This window comes from Ostrea edulis, chromosome 6, assembly GCF_947568905.1.
Source record: "Ostrea edulis chromosome 6, xbOstEdul1.1, whole genome shotgun sequence".
Classification (NCBI taxonomy): Eukaryota; Metazoa; Mollusca; class Bivalvia; order Ostreida; family Ostreidae; genus Ostrea; species Ostrea edulis.
Window position 1 is genome coordinate 88,556,663 of NC_079169.1, and position 22,994 is coordinate 88,579,656.

General features: G+C 37.0%; 1 protein-coding gene across 7 annotated transcripts in view; it reads left to right on the forward strand.

Annotated features, from left to right (window-relative positions):
- Positions 1-22,994, forward strand: part of LOC125647763 (tudor domain-containing protein 7-like) — a 101,792-nt gene that overhangs the window by 72,174 nt on the left and 6,624 nt on the right. For all 7 annotated transcript variants that reach the window (XM_056142540.1, XM_056142543.1, XM_056142539.1 and 4 more), the window contains exons 18-27: positions 3,441-3,531; positions 4,546-4,683; positions 6,754-6,857; positions 9,048-9,191; positions 11,056-11,154; positions 11,260-11,372; positions 12,585-12,841; positions 16,072-16,616; positions 17,370-17,453; positions 17,937-18,038. In XM_056142540.1, coding sequence (XP_055998515.1) covers positions 3,441-3,531; positions 4,546-4,683; positions 6,754-6,857; positions 9,048-9,191; positions 11,056-11,154; positions 11,260-11,372; positions 12,585-12,841; positions 16,072-16,616; positions 17,370-17,453; positions 17,937-18,038 — 1,677 coding nt within the window. The remainder of the gene's footprint in view (positions 1-3,440; positions 3,532-4,545; positions 4,684-6,753; positions 6,858-9,047; positions 9,192-11,055; positions 11,155-11,259; positions 11,373-12,584; positions 12,842-16,071; positions 16,617-17,369; positions 17,454-17,936; positions 18,039-22,994) is intronic.

Genomic DNA, 22,994 nt, shown 5'->3' on the forward strand with positions numbered 1-22,994 from the left:
GTACAGCTCATAGAATTCTGTGTACAACTCATAGAATTCTGTGTACAGCTCATAGAATTCTGTGAACAGCTCGTAGAATTCTGTGTACAGCTCATAGAATTCTGTGAACAGCTCGTAGAATTCTGTGAACAACTCGTAGAATTCTGTGAACAACTCATAGAATTCTGTGTACAGCTTGTAGAATTCTGTGTACAGCTCGTAGAATTCTGTGAACAACTCATAGTATTCTGTGTACAGCACGTAGAATTCTGTGTACAGCTCATAGAATTCTGTGAACAGCTCATAGGATTCTGTGTACAGCTCATAGTATTCTGTGTAAAACTCATCGAATTCTGTGTACAGCTCATAGAATTCTGTGTACAACTTGCAGAATTCTGTGTACAACTCAAGGTCAGCCATTTTTATTTACAACTTGTAGAATTCTGCATACAGCTTTGAATTTTCTTTGGTGTTTTTGTCATGTTTTTTTTTTTTACTGAACTGTGGTTTTCCTTCAATTTAAATTGGAATTCAGTTTTAATTTTATGCTATTTAAAGTCTATGGTTATATTATTTGCATGGCAGTTTTAATTGAGTTTTTCCTTTGATTAATAAAGTGAAAAACAATTACCTTCAGCAGAAATAGGACAGTATGCAGTACAGGATAAAAAGGTGTACCTTAGAGAGACTTACTTTTGTGGTGCATGATAAACTTGCAATGCCTCACATGTTTATTTTCAAAAATCAAGTTCATTTCTTATATTTGAATTCTACTTTTATTTCTGTCAGAATTCCAGTCATTATTGTATTCAAACACACTTTAATTGTTTACAACTACAACATGCTCATGAGGATATATACAGGGGTTGAAAATTTGTTTTTTACATGCTTGAGTCAAAGACTTAAAAGGGTCCAAGTTTTGCTAAGTCCCACAGGGAAATATCCAAGTCCAGGTTGAATTTAGAAATTTGCTATTGTTTTCATATTACATCATCAAATGGCTAAATTAAAAACCATTATTTAAATTTTCAATCTTTTCATTCAAATAGGCTGGATGGGTCGCATGCAAGAAAGCAAAAATAGAGTTATGAACTTTAATTTTTTAATTAAGATATTTCATTCTGAAATGCAGTCATTTTTATTTTTTGTTCAGCATTATCAATTAATGTATACAATAATAGGCAAGTCCCTCAGACTGCTGGCATTTTTAATTGCCAAGTCCGAATTTGGAGTTTGCTAGTCCCGGACTTAGGGTTTGAAGAATTTTTAAGGTAATTCCCCATACCACGTCAAATAACGTTAGAAACGTTATTCACGAGTCACGAACGTTATAACACATTCAACGAACCCGATGGCATTTTGGTGAATTTTGTAGACCGTATTAGGACTGATTGTTTGAAAGCAAATAGCAAAAATTTAGAATTAAAAAACAACATACATTGTACGAATTGCAATAATACAAACAAGCCGGTTTTATACAAGATAACGCTCGGGAGAGAAAATGCTTATAGTTATATACATCGCGAAGTCATAAATTCTCCATACACATTGCGTTGTGACACACAGTCGTTTAGTAATTCCCGTGAGATTTCTGCATATATTACAGATTATGATGTTAAATCGTGTTGCCAATTTTCATTGTATCTATTGTAGGCCATTTCTTTTGTGTGATTTCTGATAGTTAATGACGGGTAGAAATACCGAATCTCCTATTCAACAAAATGCAAATTTTTGTGTGCTACATGTACTGACAGTCTTATATTTTTGTTATGTTTTCCTTATAATTTATTTAAACCTGAAAGAATACGATCGATGTCGTCAAGATCTAAATAGAATATATGCATAATCTAAAGCTATACTGACATTGTAACCCCCCAACCCCCCCTTCCCCTCGCAATTCTTTAAATATTTATTTACACGACAAAAATCGCTTTTGGGGCCCTCTGAATCCATAATAAATGTGCATATACATGAACATGTATGTGCATAACTCCGTTGTGTCTAATGATTTCAGGGTGTTCAATTTAGATCAGACGCTGACAGATTTATCACATATGTATAGGACCTATCTCTTTGTCTAGGTGTCGTACGTTTGTGCTCTTGTACATACAGTATAGATCATGGGTGTTGTAATGTAATTTTCTTTTTCTGGCCGGACATGACCTTTACTGATGTTTTGATTAAAACGTCTCGGAATGTACGCGATAGTTTCATGTCGTTAAGACTCGCATCACATGGCTGTGTCATATTGTTAAAAACTACCAGAAAATAAAAATTATTAAAATATTCGAATTTCCCAAAATTTGTAACTTGAGCATAGGTTAGCATTCTCTGAATGAGCGTTAAAATGTACAACTCATTCTGATCTACATAACTTTGTTCCAACAAGATCTGGCGACATAATTTTATTTTTTCATCTATTGTGACGTCATGTCAGTGTTCATGTGACGTAGGCTATGGATTTAGTAAGCTCCATAGTAAAGTTAGGATTTTTCTAACTTCAAGCCCGATCCCTAAAGCTTACGGCAATCAATGAAAATGGTTTTTAGCTAATTGAAGCTTTAATGTTTTAAACTGTTTTTCAAAATCCACCCTGCAATATTTCTTGAAATGGTAATATAATAATGTAAATGATGAATGAAACATGTTTGCAGAGATAGGAATTTTAGACACCATTTTCCAATATGCGTTTTTTCAAGGTTTTTAACCTAGAGGGGTCATTGGGCTCTCAAATTATCCGATACCCTATCTACTTCTTATATCAATTGATTGCTGGAGTGTAAAGGTAAAACATATTGAAATGTTTAAAAAATCTGAAGGTTTTTGAAAACACAATTTTCCAGATATGGTAGGCTATGATTAGTCAAAATTTCACCACTATACGTGCATTTTCATCACCTTGAAACCAAGAGCATGGTTCAGTAGATGAAAAATTATTGAAAACAGTCAAATGCAATACATTTTCTTCAATTCATATGAAAGAAACATATTTCTATCGTTTAAATAAAGACAGTGCCTTAAAATGTATGTATATTAACACTGCTTGTTTTAAAGTGATGTGTTCTATTTTTAGAAGTGGCTGTACTCTGGGAAAGGCCGCTAAACATATTTTTCTTCGGGAATTTGGTCAATATACATCCCTGACAAAATACATGCAAATGCTGATAGAAATCTGTAGGTTTTTCAATATTAAGATGTGGTATGGGGAATTACCTTAACAATATGTAGTGATATCAAAGGCAGAAAAAAAACAACCTTGGAAATGTAAATATCAGATCCATTACCATGAAACCACAAAAATACACCCCACCCCCCATTTTTAAAAATTATTTTACAGTACATAAAAAATTATTATTTTGCTGTACATTTGCATCTGAAAATGGTAAGAATATATATCTATTTGTGTATATGTGTCATTTAACCAAAACCGTCATAATATCATAACTCTATTTTCATTTAAGGATGAAGAAATATGGTCTGATAGCTGTAAAAAGAAGTTTGAAGAGATTGTCACAGATGAGAAACTGATTGCCATAACAAAGGAAATTTTAAGTAAGATCAGGGAGATATTTACTCATAGTCATCATTATTAATGTACAGCAGTAGTAGGCAAGTCACTGTTTTGTGTTTGATCTCCCCAAGAGAAAACATTTACTTATAGTCGTCATTATTGATGTACAGCAGTAGTAGGCAAGGCGCTTCCCTCCCCCCTTATGTACAGCAGTAGTAGGCAGGGCGCTTCCCTCCCCCCTTATGTACAGCAGTAGTAGGCAAGGCGCTTCCCTCCCCCCTTATGTACAGCAGTAGTAGGCAGGGTGCTTCCCTCCCCCCTTATGTACAGCAGTAGTAGGCAAGGCGCTTCCCTCCCCCCTTATATACAGCAGTAGTAGGCAAGGCGCTTCCCTCCCCCCTTTCCGTGTGTGTCCTCTGTAACAGGTGAAGGTCTCTTCACTTTTTGCTGAGCTGGCAGATATTGAGCTGATTCTCGGTGTCTGGTTGTATAGTGATGAGTAGACTAGATTTAGTAAGTAGTATTTTGAAGTCCTTTATAAGTATTTAACATACAGATATGAATGTTATATCTCCTTATGTTGTTTTGTGTCCCAATTGCACGATTATTTAAATATCCCCCCCCCCCCCCCCTCCCCCCCGTATTTTGTGCAAAGACTACTATTTCATCCCAGATTAAAACTACATGTATCAACTGTATGAACAACAAAACATTAGATTGAACCGGTGACTTGGTAGTGATGTATCGGGTCACAGTTCAAGGTCAAACAACATCAAACGTACATTTCCTGAAATATTAAGTACAGTTGTCAATCAATCAATGCCGGTAGGAAGACATGTATTGCTTATGCAATGCTTTCAGAATGCATGTTTCAATTTGCAACCATTAATGCTGATTCAATGATCGAAAATATCTGTTTTACCAGCTCTGCTGAAGCATCGTCTGTAAATCTCAGTTTGCGTTGAGCGTTAAATCGGCACTAATGGTCACCAGTAACAAGCGAGAAGATATTTATTCCCAAGATATATGGTGACCTTGACTAATTCATTTTTCAGGTGATGGCACACACATTGTAGAGTTGTTTTTGTCCGCGGACCCCACGACCAGTATCAACGATAGACTAGTCACTGAAGGCTTACTGCGGGTGTTAACTGCTGAGGAGGAAATGGCACCCATACCCAGTGATGAACCCGGTACAGCTAAACTCCAGAACGTCAATACTGTAAAACACGCTTATAATGAATTCATGCTTACAGACAAGTGGTTTTCATTCCCTGTAGTTTTAAAACATGAATTATGTTTTTGTTCATTACCAGCACTTTGTTATATATATATAAGCATATTATACTGATTCTCGAATACCATGGATATGTTGAAGCGAGGTGGAAGTCCTGGACAACTCCATTTTTTAAAATTTTAACCTCATTATTTCAAACCATTTGATATCATGAAGTGTTTTTGTCAGCCCATTGTGTTTGAGATAATGGGGATTGACTAATACTTACATCGTCGATGTTTCCACCATGAACAAAAGTTTTCAGGAGAATACATACATGCCAACTTTTAAAAATCCCCATGGGGGATTTTGCGCGCGACAACCTTTTTTCAAAGCTCAAAATTCATGACATTTTACCATGAAAATATTTATCTTTTCCAAAAAAAAAAAGTCAATCTAATCATTGTACATGTATCATATATTAACACAACATCAAATGTGTTTGACCATTAACTTTTAACAAAATTATAAATAAAAAAAACACTTTTGAAAGATATACATAAATGTTTTATTAAAATCATCTATTCAGCAAAAAATACTCTCCAACAACAAGTCACATACATATTATCAAATAATATTTAAAGTTAAATCCTTTTACACCATATAAACATTGGCTGGTCTATATATCAAAATTTGAATTAAAGCACATGCATTTAGGTACGACTACAAAAGCGATCTTGTTTGTCTGTAAACATGGGCTTGCAGTTGCAGAGTCTAGTGGAACAATCTGCATTGCCACCAGAAAAGGAGCTGCCCTGCTATGAAGTTAGCGAACAAAACCTTTGCACCCATGACATCTGAAATAATTACCAGGAAAAAAAACCAAATCAAAATATACGTTTTTACTTGTAAATTAAGGCACTTGATAATTTTAATATAAAATTCAGTACAGACTTGTGCGAATTACGCATCACAAAGTCTATTGAATACTACACTATATAGACTATATTTGGAAAAAAATATATTTGACGTACCTATTGCATAGTTTCGATGCTGTGGGAATATCCGATTGTTTGGTGGTGACACTATCATCGTTGTCATTCACGTTTGTGTAGAAAGGATATGTCAGTTTGAAATCCGTCCTCCCGATTAATTACTATCAAAACATGCTTCGCACTGTCCAATAAGCACCCCGACACAGGCAGACCAGGTAAATTACACCACCCCGATACGATGCGACACAGGTAAACAGCAATGGCTGACTATTGTCCCGATTTCTGATTGGCCAGTTCAGAAATGACGCGGGATTTCAAATTCCGGTTGGAAATGGGAGTTTGTTGTCGTAAAATGGGAGATATTTTTAGAAAATCGGGATTTCGGGGTATTTTTGCAATCCCGATCGGGATATCGGGATTTGCCTTTTCAACTGCTTTAAATCAGGAGAATCCTGCACAAATCGGGAAAGTTGGCATGTATGAGAATATAGGGGTTGGGGGTTGGGGTTGGTTGTTTATTGGTCACACAAATTGTCATTAGTGTCGGGTGACACAGCTTTTATAAGAAATATACAAATGATATAGATCTACAAGCAATTTGAAAAAAATCTGCACGTGGCTTCTCTGTTTTTCATGGAAGTATGGACTTGACTTGTTCATGTTCACTCCGTGGGGAGCATTGGGCCCGCAACCACGCCTCTCCAATGTACTCTGTTTTGAGCTTCATGGAAGTGTAGAGACATTGATTTTTGTCACTCCTCCTGTTTATCAGGCACTTTTAAACCCAGCTCATGAATTTACAAGATTCATATTCAGCATGCATGTTCCTACAGCTCATGAATTTACAAGATTCATATTCGTCATGCATGTTCCTACAGCCCATGAATTTTCAAGATTCGTATTCAGTCCCTAGTAGTAAGAATTGTACATGTATCAAAATGAGCTTACCACCATCTCTCCTCCAACCCCCCAACCCCCCCAGCCCCCCCCCCCCCAAAAAAACCAGAAGCTGGGAGGGCCAAATTTCTATGAATTTCTTGTTTCTATTTCAGATATTCTTGAGTTGCCTTCTGAAAATCAGTGGGACATATATGTATCGTTCCTGAACAACAGTACCAACTCTGTCATGATCCGATTGGTCGGAGAGAATTACTCAGTGAGTATGATTGGTCAGAAAGAATTACTCTGTGAGTATGATTGGTCAGAGAGAATTACTCTGCGAGTATGATTGGTCAGAGAGAATTACTCTGCGAGTATGATTGGTCAGAGAGAATTACTCTGCGAGTATGATTGGTTGGAGAGAATTACTCCGTGAGTTTTATTGGTTGGAGAGAATTACTCTGAGTTTGATTGGTCAGAGAATTACTCTATGAGTATGATTGGTTAGAGAGAATTACTCAGTGAGTATGATTGGTCAGAGACAATTACTTTGTGAGTATGATTGGTCATAGAGAATTACTCTGAGTATGATTGGTTAGAGAGAATTACTCTGTGAGTTCGATTGGTCAGAGACAATTACTTTGTGAGTTCGATTGGTCAGAGACAATTACTCTGTGAGTATGATTGGTCAGAGAGAATTACTTAGTGAGTTCGATTGGTCAGATAGAATTACTCTGTGAGTATGATTGGTCAGAGAGAATTACTCTGTGAGTATGATTGGTTAGAGAGAATTACTCTGTGAGTATGATTGGTCAGAGAGAATTACTTTGTGAGTTTGATTGGTCAGAGACAATTACTCTGTGAGGATGTTTGGTCAGATAGAATTACTCTGAGAGTATGATTGGTTAGAGAGAATTACTATGAGTATGATTGGTTATAGAGAATTACTCTGTGAGTTTGATTGGTCAGAGAGAATTACTTTGTGAGTTTGATTGGTCAGAGACAATTACTCTGTGAGTATGATTGGTCAGAGAGAATTACTCTGTGAGTTTGATTGGTCAGAGAGAATTACTTTGTGAGTTTGATTGGTCAGAGACAATTACTCTGTGAGTATGATTGGTCAGAGAGAATTACTCTGTGAGTTTGATTGGTCAGAGAGAATTACTTTGTGAGTTTGATTGGTCAGAGACAATTGCTCTGTGAGTATGATTGGTCAGAAACAATTACTTTGTGAGTATGATTGGTGAAAGAGAATTACTTTGTGAGTTCGATTGGTCAGAGACAATTACTCTGTGAGTTTGATTGGTCAGAGAGAATTACTCAGTGAGTACAATTGGTCAGAGAGAATTACTCTGTGAGTTTGTTTGGTTAGAAAGAATTACTCTGAGTGCGATTGGTTAGAGAGAATTACTTTGTGAGTACGATTGGTCAGAGAGAATTACTCTGTGAGTATGATTGGTTAGAGAGAATTACTTTGTGAGTTCGATTGGTCAGAGACAATTACTTTGTGAGTATGATTGGTCAGAGAGAATTACTCTGTGAGTATGATTGGTCAGAGAGAATTACTTTGTGAGTTTGATCAGTCAGAGAGAATTACTCTGTGAGTATGATTGGTCAGAGAAAATTACTTTGTGAGTTCGATTGGTCAGAGAGAATTACTCTGTGAGTATGATTGGTCAGAGAAAATTACTTTGTGAGTTCGATTGGTCAGAGAGAATTACTCTGTGAGTATGATTGGTTGGAGAGAATTACTCTGTGAGTATGATTGGTCAGAGAGAATTACTTTGTGAGTTCGATCGGTCAGAGAGAATTACTCTGTGAGTATGATTGGTTAGATAGAATTACTTTGTGAGTTCGGTTGGTCAGAGAGAATTACTCTGTGAGTATGATTGGTCAGAGAGAATTACTCTGTGAGTATGTTATAGATAAAAAAAAAGTACTGTCTGTTTGACACAGTCACATGAAACCAAATTAAAAGGATTTGTTTGTGAAGGTTTCCCAATTTAACTGTTCAATGTACCGTGTGTTGTGGATGTACACTGTATAAGGATTAATAGGGAACTTGAACATGAATCTGATTCAATTCATCAAATCATTCAAATATTTCTATTGTTTGTGTTTTCAACAAGAACTTTATTTCTATTTGACTATGGCTCAGAAATATGCAGCCGATTGTTTCCCTATACAGCTACAAATTACATGTAGGTTTATACCATGATGTCATGGCAGTGTTTGGTGAAGCTGGATAATTTTAAATGAGGACTACTTTCAATATTTAGAATCTTCTTTGTAGGATATGCTGGAGAATTTTAGATAAGAACTACTTTCAACATTTACAATCTTCTTTGTAGGATAAGCTGGAGAATTTTAGATAAGAACTACTTTCAATATTTAGAATCTTCTTTGTAGGATAAGCTGGAGAATTTTAAATGAGGACTACTTTCAATATTTAGAATCTTCTTTGTAGGATAAGCTGGAGGAACTCGAACGACATTTGGAAAAATCATTCCATAATGCTACAGAGGAAGAGATCATGAAAGGGATGGTATGTGTTGCCTATGTGGATGGGCTCTTCCACCGCATACGAGTCATGGAAAAGGGAATCAGGAAGGTAGGGAGACATTCTGTCACTCTAACAGCTTATTCATCTATTAGAGGGTGTTCATCTCTAACAACTTATTCATTTTTATCAGCTTATTCATCTCTATCAGCTTATTCATCTCTAACAAGATGCTAATCCAATTCTGATATTGATTCTCAACTGGTTTGTCAATTTATCCCATTTCTCTGCAGTATCAGTGCAGCTGATTGGTCAGTTTATCCCACTCTGCAGCATCAGTGCAGCTGATTGCTCAGTTTATCCCAGTCTGCAGTATCAGTGCAGCTGATTGGTCAGTTTACCCCATTTCTCTGCAGTATCAGTGCAGCTGATTTTTTCAGTTTCACAATAAGGGATCAAAGTTTTACATGCATATATATAGGGAAAATCTTTAAAAATCTTTTCTCAAATACCACAAAAGCCTCTCCTACCTAAATCTTAAAGTTTTGATCTAACTTCTAACTATGCTTCTAAGCTGACATGTACAAATTTAACTGTATTATTTTTACTCTGCTCTGTCTCTTAGGTATGCATATTTATTTAGTCTATGTATATATCCATATTTTTATGTTTGTGTTGCAAACTTTCTTCAGTGCTGTGCATCTTAATATTATAGCTAGTCCCTGTGTATATATATGCATGACTTGTGATGTCTGTATACATGTATGCGTCCTGTTTTATTTCAAATTTCTGTTTTTATGTCTATGCATGCAATTATATATCATTAGTGCTTTGTGTTTTTTATGCTATATAGTCGGTTAAAGAGCTCTTAGCTCATGTTTATTGTTACCTGTATATAGTTCCAACTTTAAATAGAAATTACTTACTTACCACTGGGCCAGAAAAGTAGAAATTTACATGGAGTTTCTCGACATTTTGTAGGTTCAAATTTGTTAAAATCATGGCCTCCGAGGGTAGGATGGGGCCATATTAGGGGATAAACTTTTTACAATATAAATATATAGCGATAAATCTTTAGAATTCTTCTTAAGAACCACTGGGTTAGAAAAGTACAAATTTACATGAAAGGTTCCTGACATAGTGCAGATAAGTTTGTAAAAATCATGGCCCCCGGGGTAGGATGGAGCCACATTAGGTAAGCAAGGTTTTACATACATATATACAGTGTAGGGAGAAAATCTTTAAAGATCTTCTTCTCAAGAACCACTTGACTAGGAAAGTACAAATTTACATGAAAGTTTCCTGACATAGTGCAGATTGAAGTTTGTTAAAATATGGCCCCCAAGGGTAGGATGGGTCCACAATAGGGGATCAAATTTTTACATACTAATATATAGAGAAAATCTTTAAAAATCTTGTTCTTAAGAACCATTGGGCCAAGGAAGTTTACATTTACATGAAAACTTACGGACATAATGCTGATTCAAGTTTGTAAAAATCGTTGTACCCAGGGGTAGGTTAGGGCCAAAATAGGGATCAAAGTTTTACATTCGAATATGTAGGGGAAATCTTTAAATATGGGCCAAGGTGACTCAGGTGAGCGATGTGGCCCATGAGTCTCTTCTTCCCATTTCTCTGCAGAAATAGTGCAGCCGATTTGTCAGTTTTTCCCATTTCTCTGCAGTGCAGCAAATTGGTCAGTTTTTCTTATTTCTCTGCAGTATCAGTGCAGCTGATTTGTCAGTTTTCTTATTTCTCTGCAGTATCAGTGCAGCTGATTTGTCAGTTTTCTTATTTCTTTGCAGTATCAGTGCAGCTGATTGGTCAGTTTTTCTTATTTCTTTGCAGTATCAGTGCAGCTGATTGGTCAGTTTTTCTTATTTCTTTGCAGTATCAGTGCAGTTGATTCGTCAGTTTTCTTATTTCCCTGCAGTATCAGTGCAGCTGATTTGTCAATTTTCTTATTTCTCTGCAGTATCAGTGCCTCTTTTTGGACCATGGTGACACGGATGAATTAATTCCAGACCAGCTCCGAATTCTTGATCCAAAAGTTAACAAATCTGTCCCTTATCAGGTAAACTTTACTTCACATAAGCATGTTAAATCATTTCTGTTTGTTACACATCAGAGGGATTTGCCTTACAGTCATGTGGCAATAGTTTTAAACTTTTGTTTGTAGGCCATTGAAGTGTCTTTAGATGGTTTGGAGTCCTTTGCAGAAAATGTTACGACTTTAGAAAAAGTGTTTGACATGGCCCTAGGTAAAACTTTTGTGGCAGAGGTCACTGCAAGGTAAGTCTTGGGGTCATTACTAGGTAAATCTGGGGTCAGTGCTAGATGAAAGGCGAAGATAATGAACAATGATCAATCTCATAACTCCTATAAGCAATACAAAAGAGAGTTGGGCAAACATGGACCCCTGGATATACCAGAGGTGGGATCAGGTGCCTAAGAAGAGTAAGCATCCCCTGTCGACCGGTCACACCTACCATGAGCCCTATATCTTGATCAGGTAAATGGAGTTATCCGTAGTCAAAATCAGTGTGCCAAGAAAGGCCTAACAATCGGCATGAAACACGTCAGACAGCATTTGACCCAATGATAGGTTGTATTGGCAAACTAGATCATTATAACGACCATAGAATTTCCGAAATGCTGATTTTAAACGCGACTGTTGGAACCCTTGCACCATCAACGTGTTTGTTAGTAGCCTGCTTCGATTTAAAAACTGATCATACGCAGAACAAGCTCTTGCGTGTCGAATCAGTTGAGAGATGTAAATACCATATCTGGGGTCATTGCTAGATAAATCTGGGGTCGTTGCTTGATAAATCTGAGATCAGTGCTAGGTAAATCTGGGGTCGTTGCTAGGTAAATCTGGGGTCAGAGAAAGGTAAATCTGGGGTCAGTAAAAGGTAGATCTGGGGTCAGTACTAAGTAAATCTGGGGTCAGTGCTAGGTAAATCTGGGATTATTGCTAAGTAAGTCTTGGGATCATTGCTAAGTAAGTATTGGGATCATTGCTAGGTAAATCTAGGGTCATTGCTGAGTAAGTCTTGGGGTCATTGCTAGGTAAATCTGGGGTCATTGCTAGGTAAATCTGGGGTCATTGCTAGGTAAATCTGGGTTACTGCTGGAGTCACTGCTAGATGACTTTTGACAGCTCATTAAGTTGTAGATCTCACAAAGTCTGGTCCAAATTTGTTTCCCTATTAAACTTTCCCATATTTCAAAACCCTAACTCTCAAAGTAAAATCTAGGTCCCGTTGTGTATATTCTTTTGAATTTAACTCACTAGACCCTTCAAAATCTCAAAATAAGATTTCTGTGGTCCCATGGACTTTGAATTTTTTATAGTCAATCTGTTCTGTTTGTTATTCATGTGATATATGGAAATAGTTTGTAATGTCTGACTGCAAGACAAGAAGAAAAGAAATTGACATATTTTTTAGGTATGTGATACATGTAATGATTTATGGTACATGATTTGGATTCTTCTTTCAGAGATGAGACTCTTTCGATTGTAATGTACAACACACAAGGCGAGTCTGACATTAATGTCAACCAGGAAATCTTGAAGGCTGTATTACATGAGGCGGAGACTTCTCTACTGACCGCCTCAGGGAGCAATCCCCAGTCTACAGAATCATCTCCCCTTCCTCAACGCAAAACAACGGAACTGTCCACCAAGCCATCGGGAAGTGCGAGTCCACGGCCTGTTTCTTCCAGCCTACCACCTCCATCAGAAATCTCCTCCAATGGTAAGGTTACAATTCTCTGACCGTCCTCCGAGAGATTCCACGGAAAATTACTGTATAGGGTTTCTTGATGCATTTTATAAAATCTCATTGTCGCATACCCATGGCTGATCTTATCTTGATTTAATATAAATTGCATCAAAACTAGGCAAACAGTACGCCGCAGGAGGACGTAGATCTGAGTTTTTATCATTCCAGTTCTCTGATCCAGATTTACCATGTGTCATATAGGATATATGCTACGTGTTTATGAATTTAGTAACTACAACTTAAATGGATTTAGGGGATCATTTTTCTGTTTCCCACCTTTATGCATGTTTAAGCAAGCGACTGATCTAGGTATTTTTATTATTATACCGCCCGCAACAAGTTGTGGGGGGGTATACTGGAATCGGGTTGTCCGTCTGTCTGTCCGTCCGTCCGTCTGTAGACGCAATGGTTTCCGGGCTCTAAAGCATTATCCTTTCCACCTACTGTCACCATATCATATATATGGACTACCCATGGGATGAAGATGTTCCCTATCGATTTTGGGGTCAAAAAGTCAAAGGTCAAGCGCACTAGACATCGAAGTAGCAATATGGTTTCCGGGCTCTAAAGCGTTATCCTTTCCACCTACAGTCACCATATCTTACATATGGACTACCCATGGGATGAAGATGTTCCCTATCGATTTTGGGGTCAAAAGGTCAAAGGTCAAGCACACTGGACATCGAAGTAGCAATATTGTTTCCGGGCTCTAAAGCGTTATCCTTTCCACCTACAGTCACCATATCATACATATGGACTACCCATGGGATGAAGATGTTCCCTATCGATTTTGGGTCAAAAGGTCAAAGGTCAAGCGCACTGGACATCGAAGTAGCAATATGGTTTCCGGGCTCTAAAGCGTTATCCTTTCCACCTACAGTCACCATATCATACATATGGACTACCCATGGGATGAAGATGTTCCCTATCGATTTTGGGGTCAAAAGGTCAAAGGTCAAGCGCACTGGACATCGAAGTAGCAATATGGTTTCCGGGCTCTAAAGCGTTATCCTTTCCACCTACAGTCACCATATCATACATATGGACTACCCATGGGATGAAGATGTTCCCTATCGATTTTGGGGTCAAAAGGTCCAAGGTCACGTGCACTGGACATCAAAGTAGCAATATGGTTTCCATTTAAATTCTTTAATAGCTTTTTTCATCACATGGAGATGCTGTGTTCCTAGATACCTTTTGGATCATAATACTGAAATTTTACCTATTACCAACACCCTTTGGGAGATTGGGGTAAGCGGGGGGTATTCTTAGTGAGCATTGCTCACAGTACCTCTTGTTTCCCTTATTTTCGGGTGTCATAACTGACAAAAAATAAAACTTGTACAATGTATGTTTTTCAAGTTTCATTCAGAAGATGGATAAGCTCATGAGTCACTGAATAAATGAATAAACTTGCGAAAACTTTCCATATATGCCGCTGGGAAACCGGGTTTTCATTTTTATTTCAGTCTTACATCAATGACTTATTTATGCATGTACAGTCCCTGAAATGTTCTTCTTTTCCACTTGAACGCTGAACGAACGCAGAGTGAACAGTGAACGCAATTTGGTGAACGGTGAGCGAACGCAGAGCGCAAAGTGAACGGTGAACGAACGCTGAGCGCACGCTGAACGCAAAACGATCTATTTACTCGGAATGTTTCGGATTTTCCCCTGGGATTTTGCTTATTTCATAATCAAGTAATAGAATACATGTACATGCATATTTCATCAATTAATAAAAAATGAAAGAAACCGGAATCGTGATATAGCATATTTTACAGTTTTCTGGATATATTCAATGTAATATATTTTTGTACAAGTACCGAGTATACATGTAATATATTTGATGAAATTATCGCAAATTGTACATTAATACATGCAACAGTCATACACACACAAAAGCAAATTTCGTATGTACATTGTGTATGCCATTACATGTACAGATACATTTAATGCATGGGTATAATATATAAACAGTGCATGTGAAAAGGAAAACACTATAGTCTACATGTGTAGTGACATCCAGAATTTACAGGTGTTCATGTATGACTTCAAACTATAGCTTTCAACTGTCTCAATTTGTGAAATGGAAACTGATGTAATGCCGAGTGGTCGACTAGACATGACGAGTTCTGCTAACTAACTGCATATCATCACTGTCTGACTCGCCAGAGAGCTCCGAGAAGTTCACGAAGGGAAACCCTGCTTTTGGAAAACATAACTGGATTGTTGATGATTTTGTTTCATTCCAAGAATGTATCAAATTCATTGATTAATTTAACTTTGTCTTTTAATGTCAATTCTCGTCTCTGTCGTTAGGGGGAAGAGCGCCATTACCTCGTGCGTGATGCTGTCATAATTGAAAAGTGCACCCCCTAAAAATCAGGTTTTATTTTAAACTAATTACCACTCATCGCCAGTTGCACTCTTTTACTTACCTGAGACTCCCCTTGAGACACCCTTTGTGTACACTGTGTGTGATCGTCAAATACCAACAGCTTGGTCATCGTGGGATGGGTGGTTTAAATAGGATAATTAGATCTAACAGGGTGGTGTATCATGGAGGGGCCGGTTTACACAGGATAATTAAAGTTAATTGATAGGAGTTTGGGACTGTGTAAGCCGGCCGATATACAGAATACGCAGTATCTGGAGTACAGAGAATTAAAAATAAGAGGATTTGTTAAAGAAATGTTAGGGACTATATTTTGTGGCCGGAATTGACAGAGCACCGGAGTACTAAGAGACCGGTTTGGACAAATTATACTGTATTAATATGTTTGTTTCCGAGATTGGTACTAAGCTGTCCTTCACGTTGTCACACGGAGATGCACTGTGACATTAACGGAGATGCATGGTGGCATCCACAGAAATCCTCCGTGAACCTAAAAGTCTAGCTCACATAGAAAAGTTGCCAACAAATCTGAAGGTCCATCATGTTTTGGACAATTTTTTCCCCCTCTACGTTCCACGGAACACGCATAAAACTTGTGTTTTGTACTATGTGTCACAATTAATAGCGTAATGCATGTAATAGAATGCAAGGGAAAATTTACATACTGGAATTTACGCAGGGTACAAGGTATAATGCATAGAAGAAATGATGTGATTCAGATGTGCAAGTTTAAAAATAGGCTTTTGGTTTTAAGGACTTTTATGCCATAGGGAGCTTTATTTATTTATTTTTTTTTTTAATGCAGATAATAGTGGAAAGAAAACATCTAAAGGAACAAACAGCTGTGGGGCAGATGCTTGGGAAACGGAAAGCGGCGAGGGATCCTGGGAAACGGAAGAAGAGGAAGTGGTGATAGACGGTGTCGGGAATAGTGAAAGAAAATCGGCAGCACCGGGCACTCAGTCAAAAGCTGGTGTCGGGAATAGTGAAAGAAAATCGGCAGCACCAGGCACTCAGTCAAAAGCTGCACAAATTAGTTCTCGAGTGAAAAAAGTGACGGAAACTCGGTCTGAACTTCCTACGCAGGACAATGTCAATCCTGAATCTGCCCCTGGAGCAGCAGGTGGTGACATTTCCCAGAATCCTGGAACGCAGAATTTGTACACGTGGAGTAGTGCGGGGAAACCTTCTGAAGGAGATTCTAATAAAATGTATAAAAATGATGACATTGCTCTGCTGGATATAAATGTTTATAACACTCGACCTGTGCCAGAGAAATTTAAAATTCCACCAAGGGGAGAATACCTGGATATCCATGTAATAAATGTATTTGATCCAACTAACTTTGCGGTAAGTGTTTAGCAATCTATTTCATGTAGGTATGCTATGTACATGTGTACTGTAAATTGTGTTTTCTTTGAGAGAAATTTATTTACGTGTAATTTCATGAGACCATGCAGTCATTTGCGAAAATTTAGTTCTCGTGATTATAAACTCATAAATATTATAGGAGACTGAAGGAATAAATTACGATTTGTGAAAATCATGTCCTATAAATAAGTATTTAACTGTATTCACACGAAATAATTTTGTTGTTGTTGGAATTTGACAATATTTTATTAGCACATAACAGCAACAATATGAATGAATATACATGTACGTACAATAAATGAAGTGGATTGTTCTGACATATCATATATATATATATTCAACATGTTATCCGTCTCATAAAAAAATTAGATTCGAAATTACATGTATCATGCATATTATAGATTACATGACCGATACAAAAATGTGTAGATGTGATGAGTATGAAACATTCTATAAACTTGCGAAATAAATTGATCCGCAGTAGATGGCCTATACTCTCTTTATTCCGCTTCAGACAAATCTGCAGAGAACTGATTGGATAAAAACGAATCACATGATGCTCTGAAATTTTCTAGACAACATCTCCGTGTAGGATGTGTAATATGTTTATAACTATGATGTTACTTACAAATCACATGAAGCCCTGAAATCTTCTGTACCCTAGCTGTCTCCAAGCAGGGGATGTATTATTTTGAAATTCAAAATTCATTTTGTAAGTTTTTTTTTACATAGTGCATACCTTTTCAACACATGACCGAGTTGGATGAGCTTGTAAAGAATATGATGGAATATTTCAACTCAGTTGACAAAATGCAGGTAAGTTGTGTAAATTAAACGTGTTCATAAGTAGTTAAAGATTCAATGATGACAAAGAGGTTTGTCTTCATTTTCTCTCAAAATGTCTTGGAACAGCATGAGGGCAGCCATTTTTATCTATAAGATGAAAGAAAACTACGGAAGCAAAATGTCTTAATTAGGATAGCCCTTTCAGTGTTGTAAAGTTACAATGAGTTTATAACATAATTTAAGTAAAGAAATTTGATAAAACAAATCTTTATCTGAATTTTACGATGAAATCTTCAAGTTTTAAAGAAATTTAGTAAAATTCAAGACTGTTTGTATTGTCAGATTTACTATGGAACATGGCTTGTATATTCAGTTGTATGTAATTATATTGATATTGTATTATAACTTATGAACAGAACTAGCTGTATAGATGTTAAGACTCTTGGCAGAAAAATTTGTTTCATTGATGATGATGAAATTGTTTAATATATGTCCATGTCGATATTTTTGCAGTCATTAAAGGGTCCAGACTTGATGGTCAGTCAGATGTATGCAGGATGTAAAGAAGGGGCCTGGTATCGGATAGTCATCAAAAATGTCATCTCCATAGACCTTGTAAGTACATAGTGTCAAAATGTCATCGCCATAGACCTGAATTTTTTTTGTATGTGTCATCAAATATGTCATTGCCGTAAACAGTCTATGCGAAAGACATCTGACCATCGGACCTGACCGATGTGCAGTGCCTCATGTCGGATGCGTCATTTTTTTTTTTAAACCGGACTGGAATGTCTGATGTCTCAGTGTCCGGTTTTGAGCTTTATTAGCTCTTCTGAGCCAAAGGCTCAAAGAGCTAATGCTATGGCCATTTGTGCGGTGTGCGGTGTGCGTAAACTTTTTAGAAAAAGGGCTATAACTCAAGAACCCCTTGGCCAATTTTTTTCAAATTTGTTACAGAGTATCATTGGCCCAAGGGCTTTCATACATACTAAATAGAGGGATGTGACCCTTTAACAAGGGGAGATAATCAGGAAAATACAAAAAAAAGTAGTGGTTGCTAAAAAATCTTCTTCTCAAGAACCACAGGGCAGATTATCACCAAACTTACACATAAGGATGAGGATATGTTGTAGATTAAAAATTGTTCAAGGCATTACCCTGGGGCAAAGGGCGTGGTCTCAAGGTCACTTCAAAGTTGACCTAAATTTAAATTTTTTTTAAATTCCTTAAATCTTAGATATTTTAGTCATTATAAGGACTAGGATCATCAAATTTTGACAGTTGATGCATCTTAGGACCTTGTGTCAAGTTGTCTCAAAAGTAGGTCACGGTGACCTACTTTTTGAATTTTGCAGGTATTTATTTTAAAATTAATTTTGATGCATATCTTGGACACTTTGAAGCCTATGATCATCAAAACTTGTCAGTTGGTGGATCATGGGACCTTGAAATGCGTCAACTGAAAAATAGGTCACCGTGACCTACTTTCTGAATTTTATGGCTTATCATTTATAGATATATTTTAAGTTGTTATTTCAAATACCGAGAGGTTTAGAATCATCAAATCTTGCAGATTTTTAAATTTCACATTTTCAATTTTAGATGCATATTTTGGGCACTGTAAAACCTATACCGAGAGGTTTAGAATCATCAAATCTTGTAAGTTGATGCATCTTGAGGCCTTGAAACATATTTATAAAAAAGTAGGTCACAGTGACCTACTTTTTGAATTTTGCAGATATTCAAATTTCACATTTTCAATTTTAGATGCATATTTTGGGCACTGTAAAACCTAGGATCATCAAACTTTGTCAGTTGATGCGTCTTCAGTCTTCGGTTTGTGTCGACCAAAAAGTAGGTCACCGTGACCTACTTTTGGTATTTGACAGCTAAATTACTATATTTCAAACACTATTTGACCTACAATCATCAAACTTTGTCAGTTGATGCATCTTGAGTCTTCGGAGTGTATCGACCAAAAAGTAGGTCACTGTGACCTACTTTTGGCATTTGACAGTTATATTTATATATTTCAGTCACTAATTGCCCTACAATCATCAAACTTTGACAGTTGATGCATCTTGAGTCAACGGAGTGTGTCGACCAAAAGTAGGTCACCTTGACCTACTTTTGGAATTTGACGGATATATTTCAGATACTATTTGACCTACAGTCATCAAACTTTGTCAGTTGATGGGTCTTGCATGTTCGAAGGGTTTCTATCAAAACGTAGGTCAACTTGACCTACTTTTGGAATTGGACACCTATATTTATATATTTCAGATACTATTTGACCTACAGTCATCAAACTTTGTCAGTTGATGCGTCTTGCATGTTCAAAGGGTGTTGACCAAAAAGTAGGTCACCTTGACCTACTTTTGGAATTGGACGGCTATATTTATATAATTCAGATACTATTTGACCTACAGTCATCAAACTTTGTCAGTTGTTGGGTCTTGCATGTTTGAAGGGTGTTGACGAAAAAGTAGGTCACCTTGACCTACTTTTGGAATTGGACGGCTATATTTATATATTTCAGATAGTATTTGACCTACAGTCATCAAACTTTGTCAGTTGATGGGTCTTGCATGTTCGGAGTTCGCTGACCAAAAAGTAGGTCACCATGACCTACAATTGGAATTTGACAGCTATATTTCAATATTCAGTTACTAATTGGCTTAAAATCATCAAACTTTGTCAGTTGATATTTCTTGGGTTCTCAAAATGTGTAAACCAAAAAGTAGGTCACATTGACCTACTTTTTTTGAATTCTTAGGATTTAACTAAAGATTTAGAATACTAAGAGGCTAAGAATAGAAATGGTGGGGTTGTACAATTTATCAGAAGAGCGATTCTAGGCCCTTGGGCCTCTTGTTATTTTGACGCGGAGTCATTTAAATGTTTGTTATAAGTAAAAAATATCACACAAATCCAAATACGTAAATGAATGTGATTAAACCGCATGGACCGTTTAAAGTATTATGCGGGAGGGATCCCTGGTATAGTATTACTAGTATAATAAATAAGATTTCCTTGGTTTTGCATTTTCATGTGTTTCACTTTTTTACATTAGGTTTTTCGGTCTGACAAAATTTGGTTCGGTCCTGTGTGTTCATTGATTACACAGGACCGAATGTCCTGTGTGGTCCAAAAAACTTTCGCATAGACTGCTTAAATCTAGACATTGTTCATACACAGTGTCATCAAAAACATAAATCTCCACGAATCTAGACATTGTGAAAATTCATGAGATGGTACATGTATTGTAAATATGATTCAAAGTATTGATAAGTGCAGCAAGTACGTAGTATAATTTTCATAAGTCAAAAGATATTCAGTCCTCCCATATTACAGAAGTTATCTACTCCTTGTTCCAGGTAAATGTTACGACTGGAGATTATGTAAAATAGTGACTTTGTAAAAATTTACACAAATGAATGTATCGTCGTTAGCTCACCTGAGGTAAAAGTTCAAATGAGCTTTTCTGATCAACCGTTGTCCGTCATCTATTTGTCCGTCATCTATCTGTCGTAGGTCTGTAAACTTTTCACATTTTCTACTAGTCATTTCTTCTCCAGAATCACTGTGCCAATTGCAACAAAACTTGGCCAAAAGCATCCTTGGGTGAAGGCCTTTCAACTTTGTTCAAATGAAGGGCCATGCCCCTTCAAAGGGGAGATTAATCAAGAAATGTGAAAATAAGGTGGGTCATTTAAGAATCTTCTTCTCAAAAACCACTGGGCCGGAAGAGCTGATATTTACATATCGGCTTCCTGTCATAGTGCAGATTCAAGTTTGTTCAAATCATGACGCTTGGGGGTAGGGTGGGACAGATCGAAGTTTTACATAAGAATATATAGGGAGAATCTGTAAAAATTTTCTCAAGAACCACTGGGCCAGGAAAGTTCAGATTTACACGGCAGCTTTCTGACAGTTTGCAGATTCAAGTCTTTTAAAATCATGGCCCCTGGGGGTAGGATGAGGCCACAATAGGGGATTAAAGTTGACAAGGAAATGTATACCATAGGGAAAATCGTTTAAATATCTTCTCAAGAACCATTGGGGCAGAAATTTGCATGAAATCTTGACATAGTGCAAATTCATGTTTGTTAAAATCATGGCTCCCAGGGGTATGGTGGGGCCACAATAGGGGATCAAAGTTTTACAAAGAAATATATAGGGGTGATCTTTAAAACTTTTCAAGAATCACTGGGCCAGAAAAGTTTACATTTACATGAAGCTTCCTGACATAGTGCAAATTTAAGTTTGTTCAAATCATGGCCCCAGGGGTAGGGTGGGGTCACAATAGGCCGGGATCAAAGTTTTACATACAAAGATATAGGGAACATCTTCTCAAGAATCACTAGGCAACATAAGTTCAAATTTACTTGGCAGCTCTGACATCATTATTCAAGTGCAGATTCAAGTTTCTTAAAATCATTCACATGGGAATATACATGTATAGGGAAAGTCTTTAAAAATCTGCTCAAGAACCACTGGGTCAGAAAAGTTCAAATTTACATGAAAGCTTCCTGATATAGTGCAGATTCAAGTTTGTTAAAATCATGGCCCCAGGGGGTAGGATGGGGCCATAATAGGGAATCAAAAGTTTTACGTGCATATATTAGACAAAATCTTTTTCTTAAGAACCACTGGTCCTGACAAGTTCAAATGTACGTGGCAGCTTCTGGACATAGTGCAGAATCAAGTTTGTTAAAATTATGGCCATCGGAGGTAGGATGGGGCCATAGTAGGGGACCAAAGATAACTACCAGTCCAATTCTTTTCAAATTTGGTATGAAGCATCATTGGGGCAAGGGGGACATACATTGTAAATTTCAAGACTCCTGCACCCCTGAGATGCTAGGGACGAGGCAAAACTGCCCAAAATTGACCAATTTTAAAAAATCTTCTTCTCAAGAACCACACACGTGAAAGAAAAACTAAATGCATAGTGATGTAAAGCAGGAAGGCCTCTACCAAAATTGTAAATTTCATGATCCCCGGAGTAGGGGTTCTGACCCCAGGGCAGGGCCAAACTTGTTATACAGTGTTAATGTGTAAAACACTTGAATAACATCTTCTTTAGTGCTATTCAGTCTTTTACCAAAATTGTAAATTTGATGATCCTAGAGTAAAGGTTCGGACCCCAGGGTGGGGCCAAACTTAGTATATAGTATTTATGTGTAAGTTTGCTGATACTGTATAAAATCAAAATGCATATTAAGAATAGCAGAAAAGGGTGTACAAAAAATGGTGAATTTCATAACCTAGGGTTATGACTTTAGGATGAGTCCAAATTAGTCATATGTTTTGATGTTTTAATGTTAATACACTTATTATTTAAAGCCTTTCATCAGTGTATGCACTTTTGAGGGCATTGAAGTTTTAAGAACACATCTTGTTTTATACTGTAGCTGAACATAAGAATTTAGTATAGATATTCAGAACAGAATATTTTTTCTAGATTTCATAGCCCATGGAAGTAGTGATACTTTTTCACTAGTACTCAGGTGACCGATAAGGCCTGTGGGCCTCTTGTTTGATGTAGGCATATCAAAAGATAGTTCC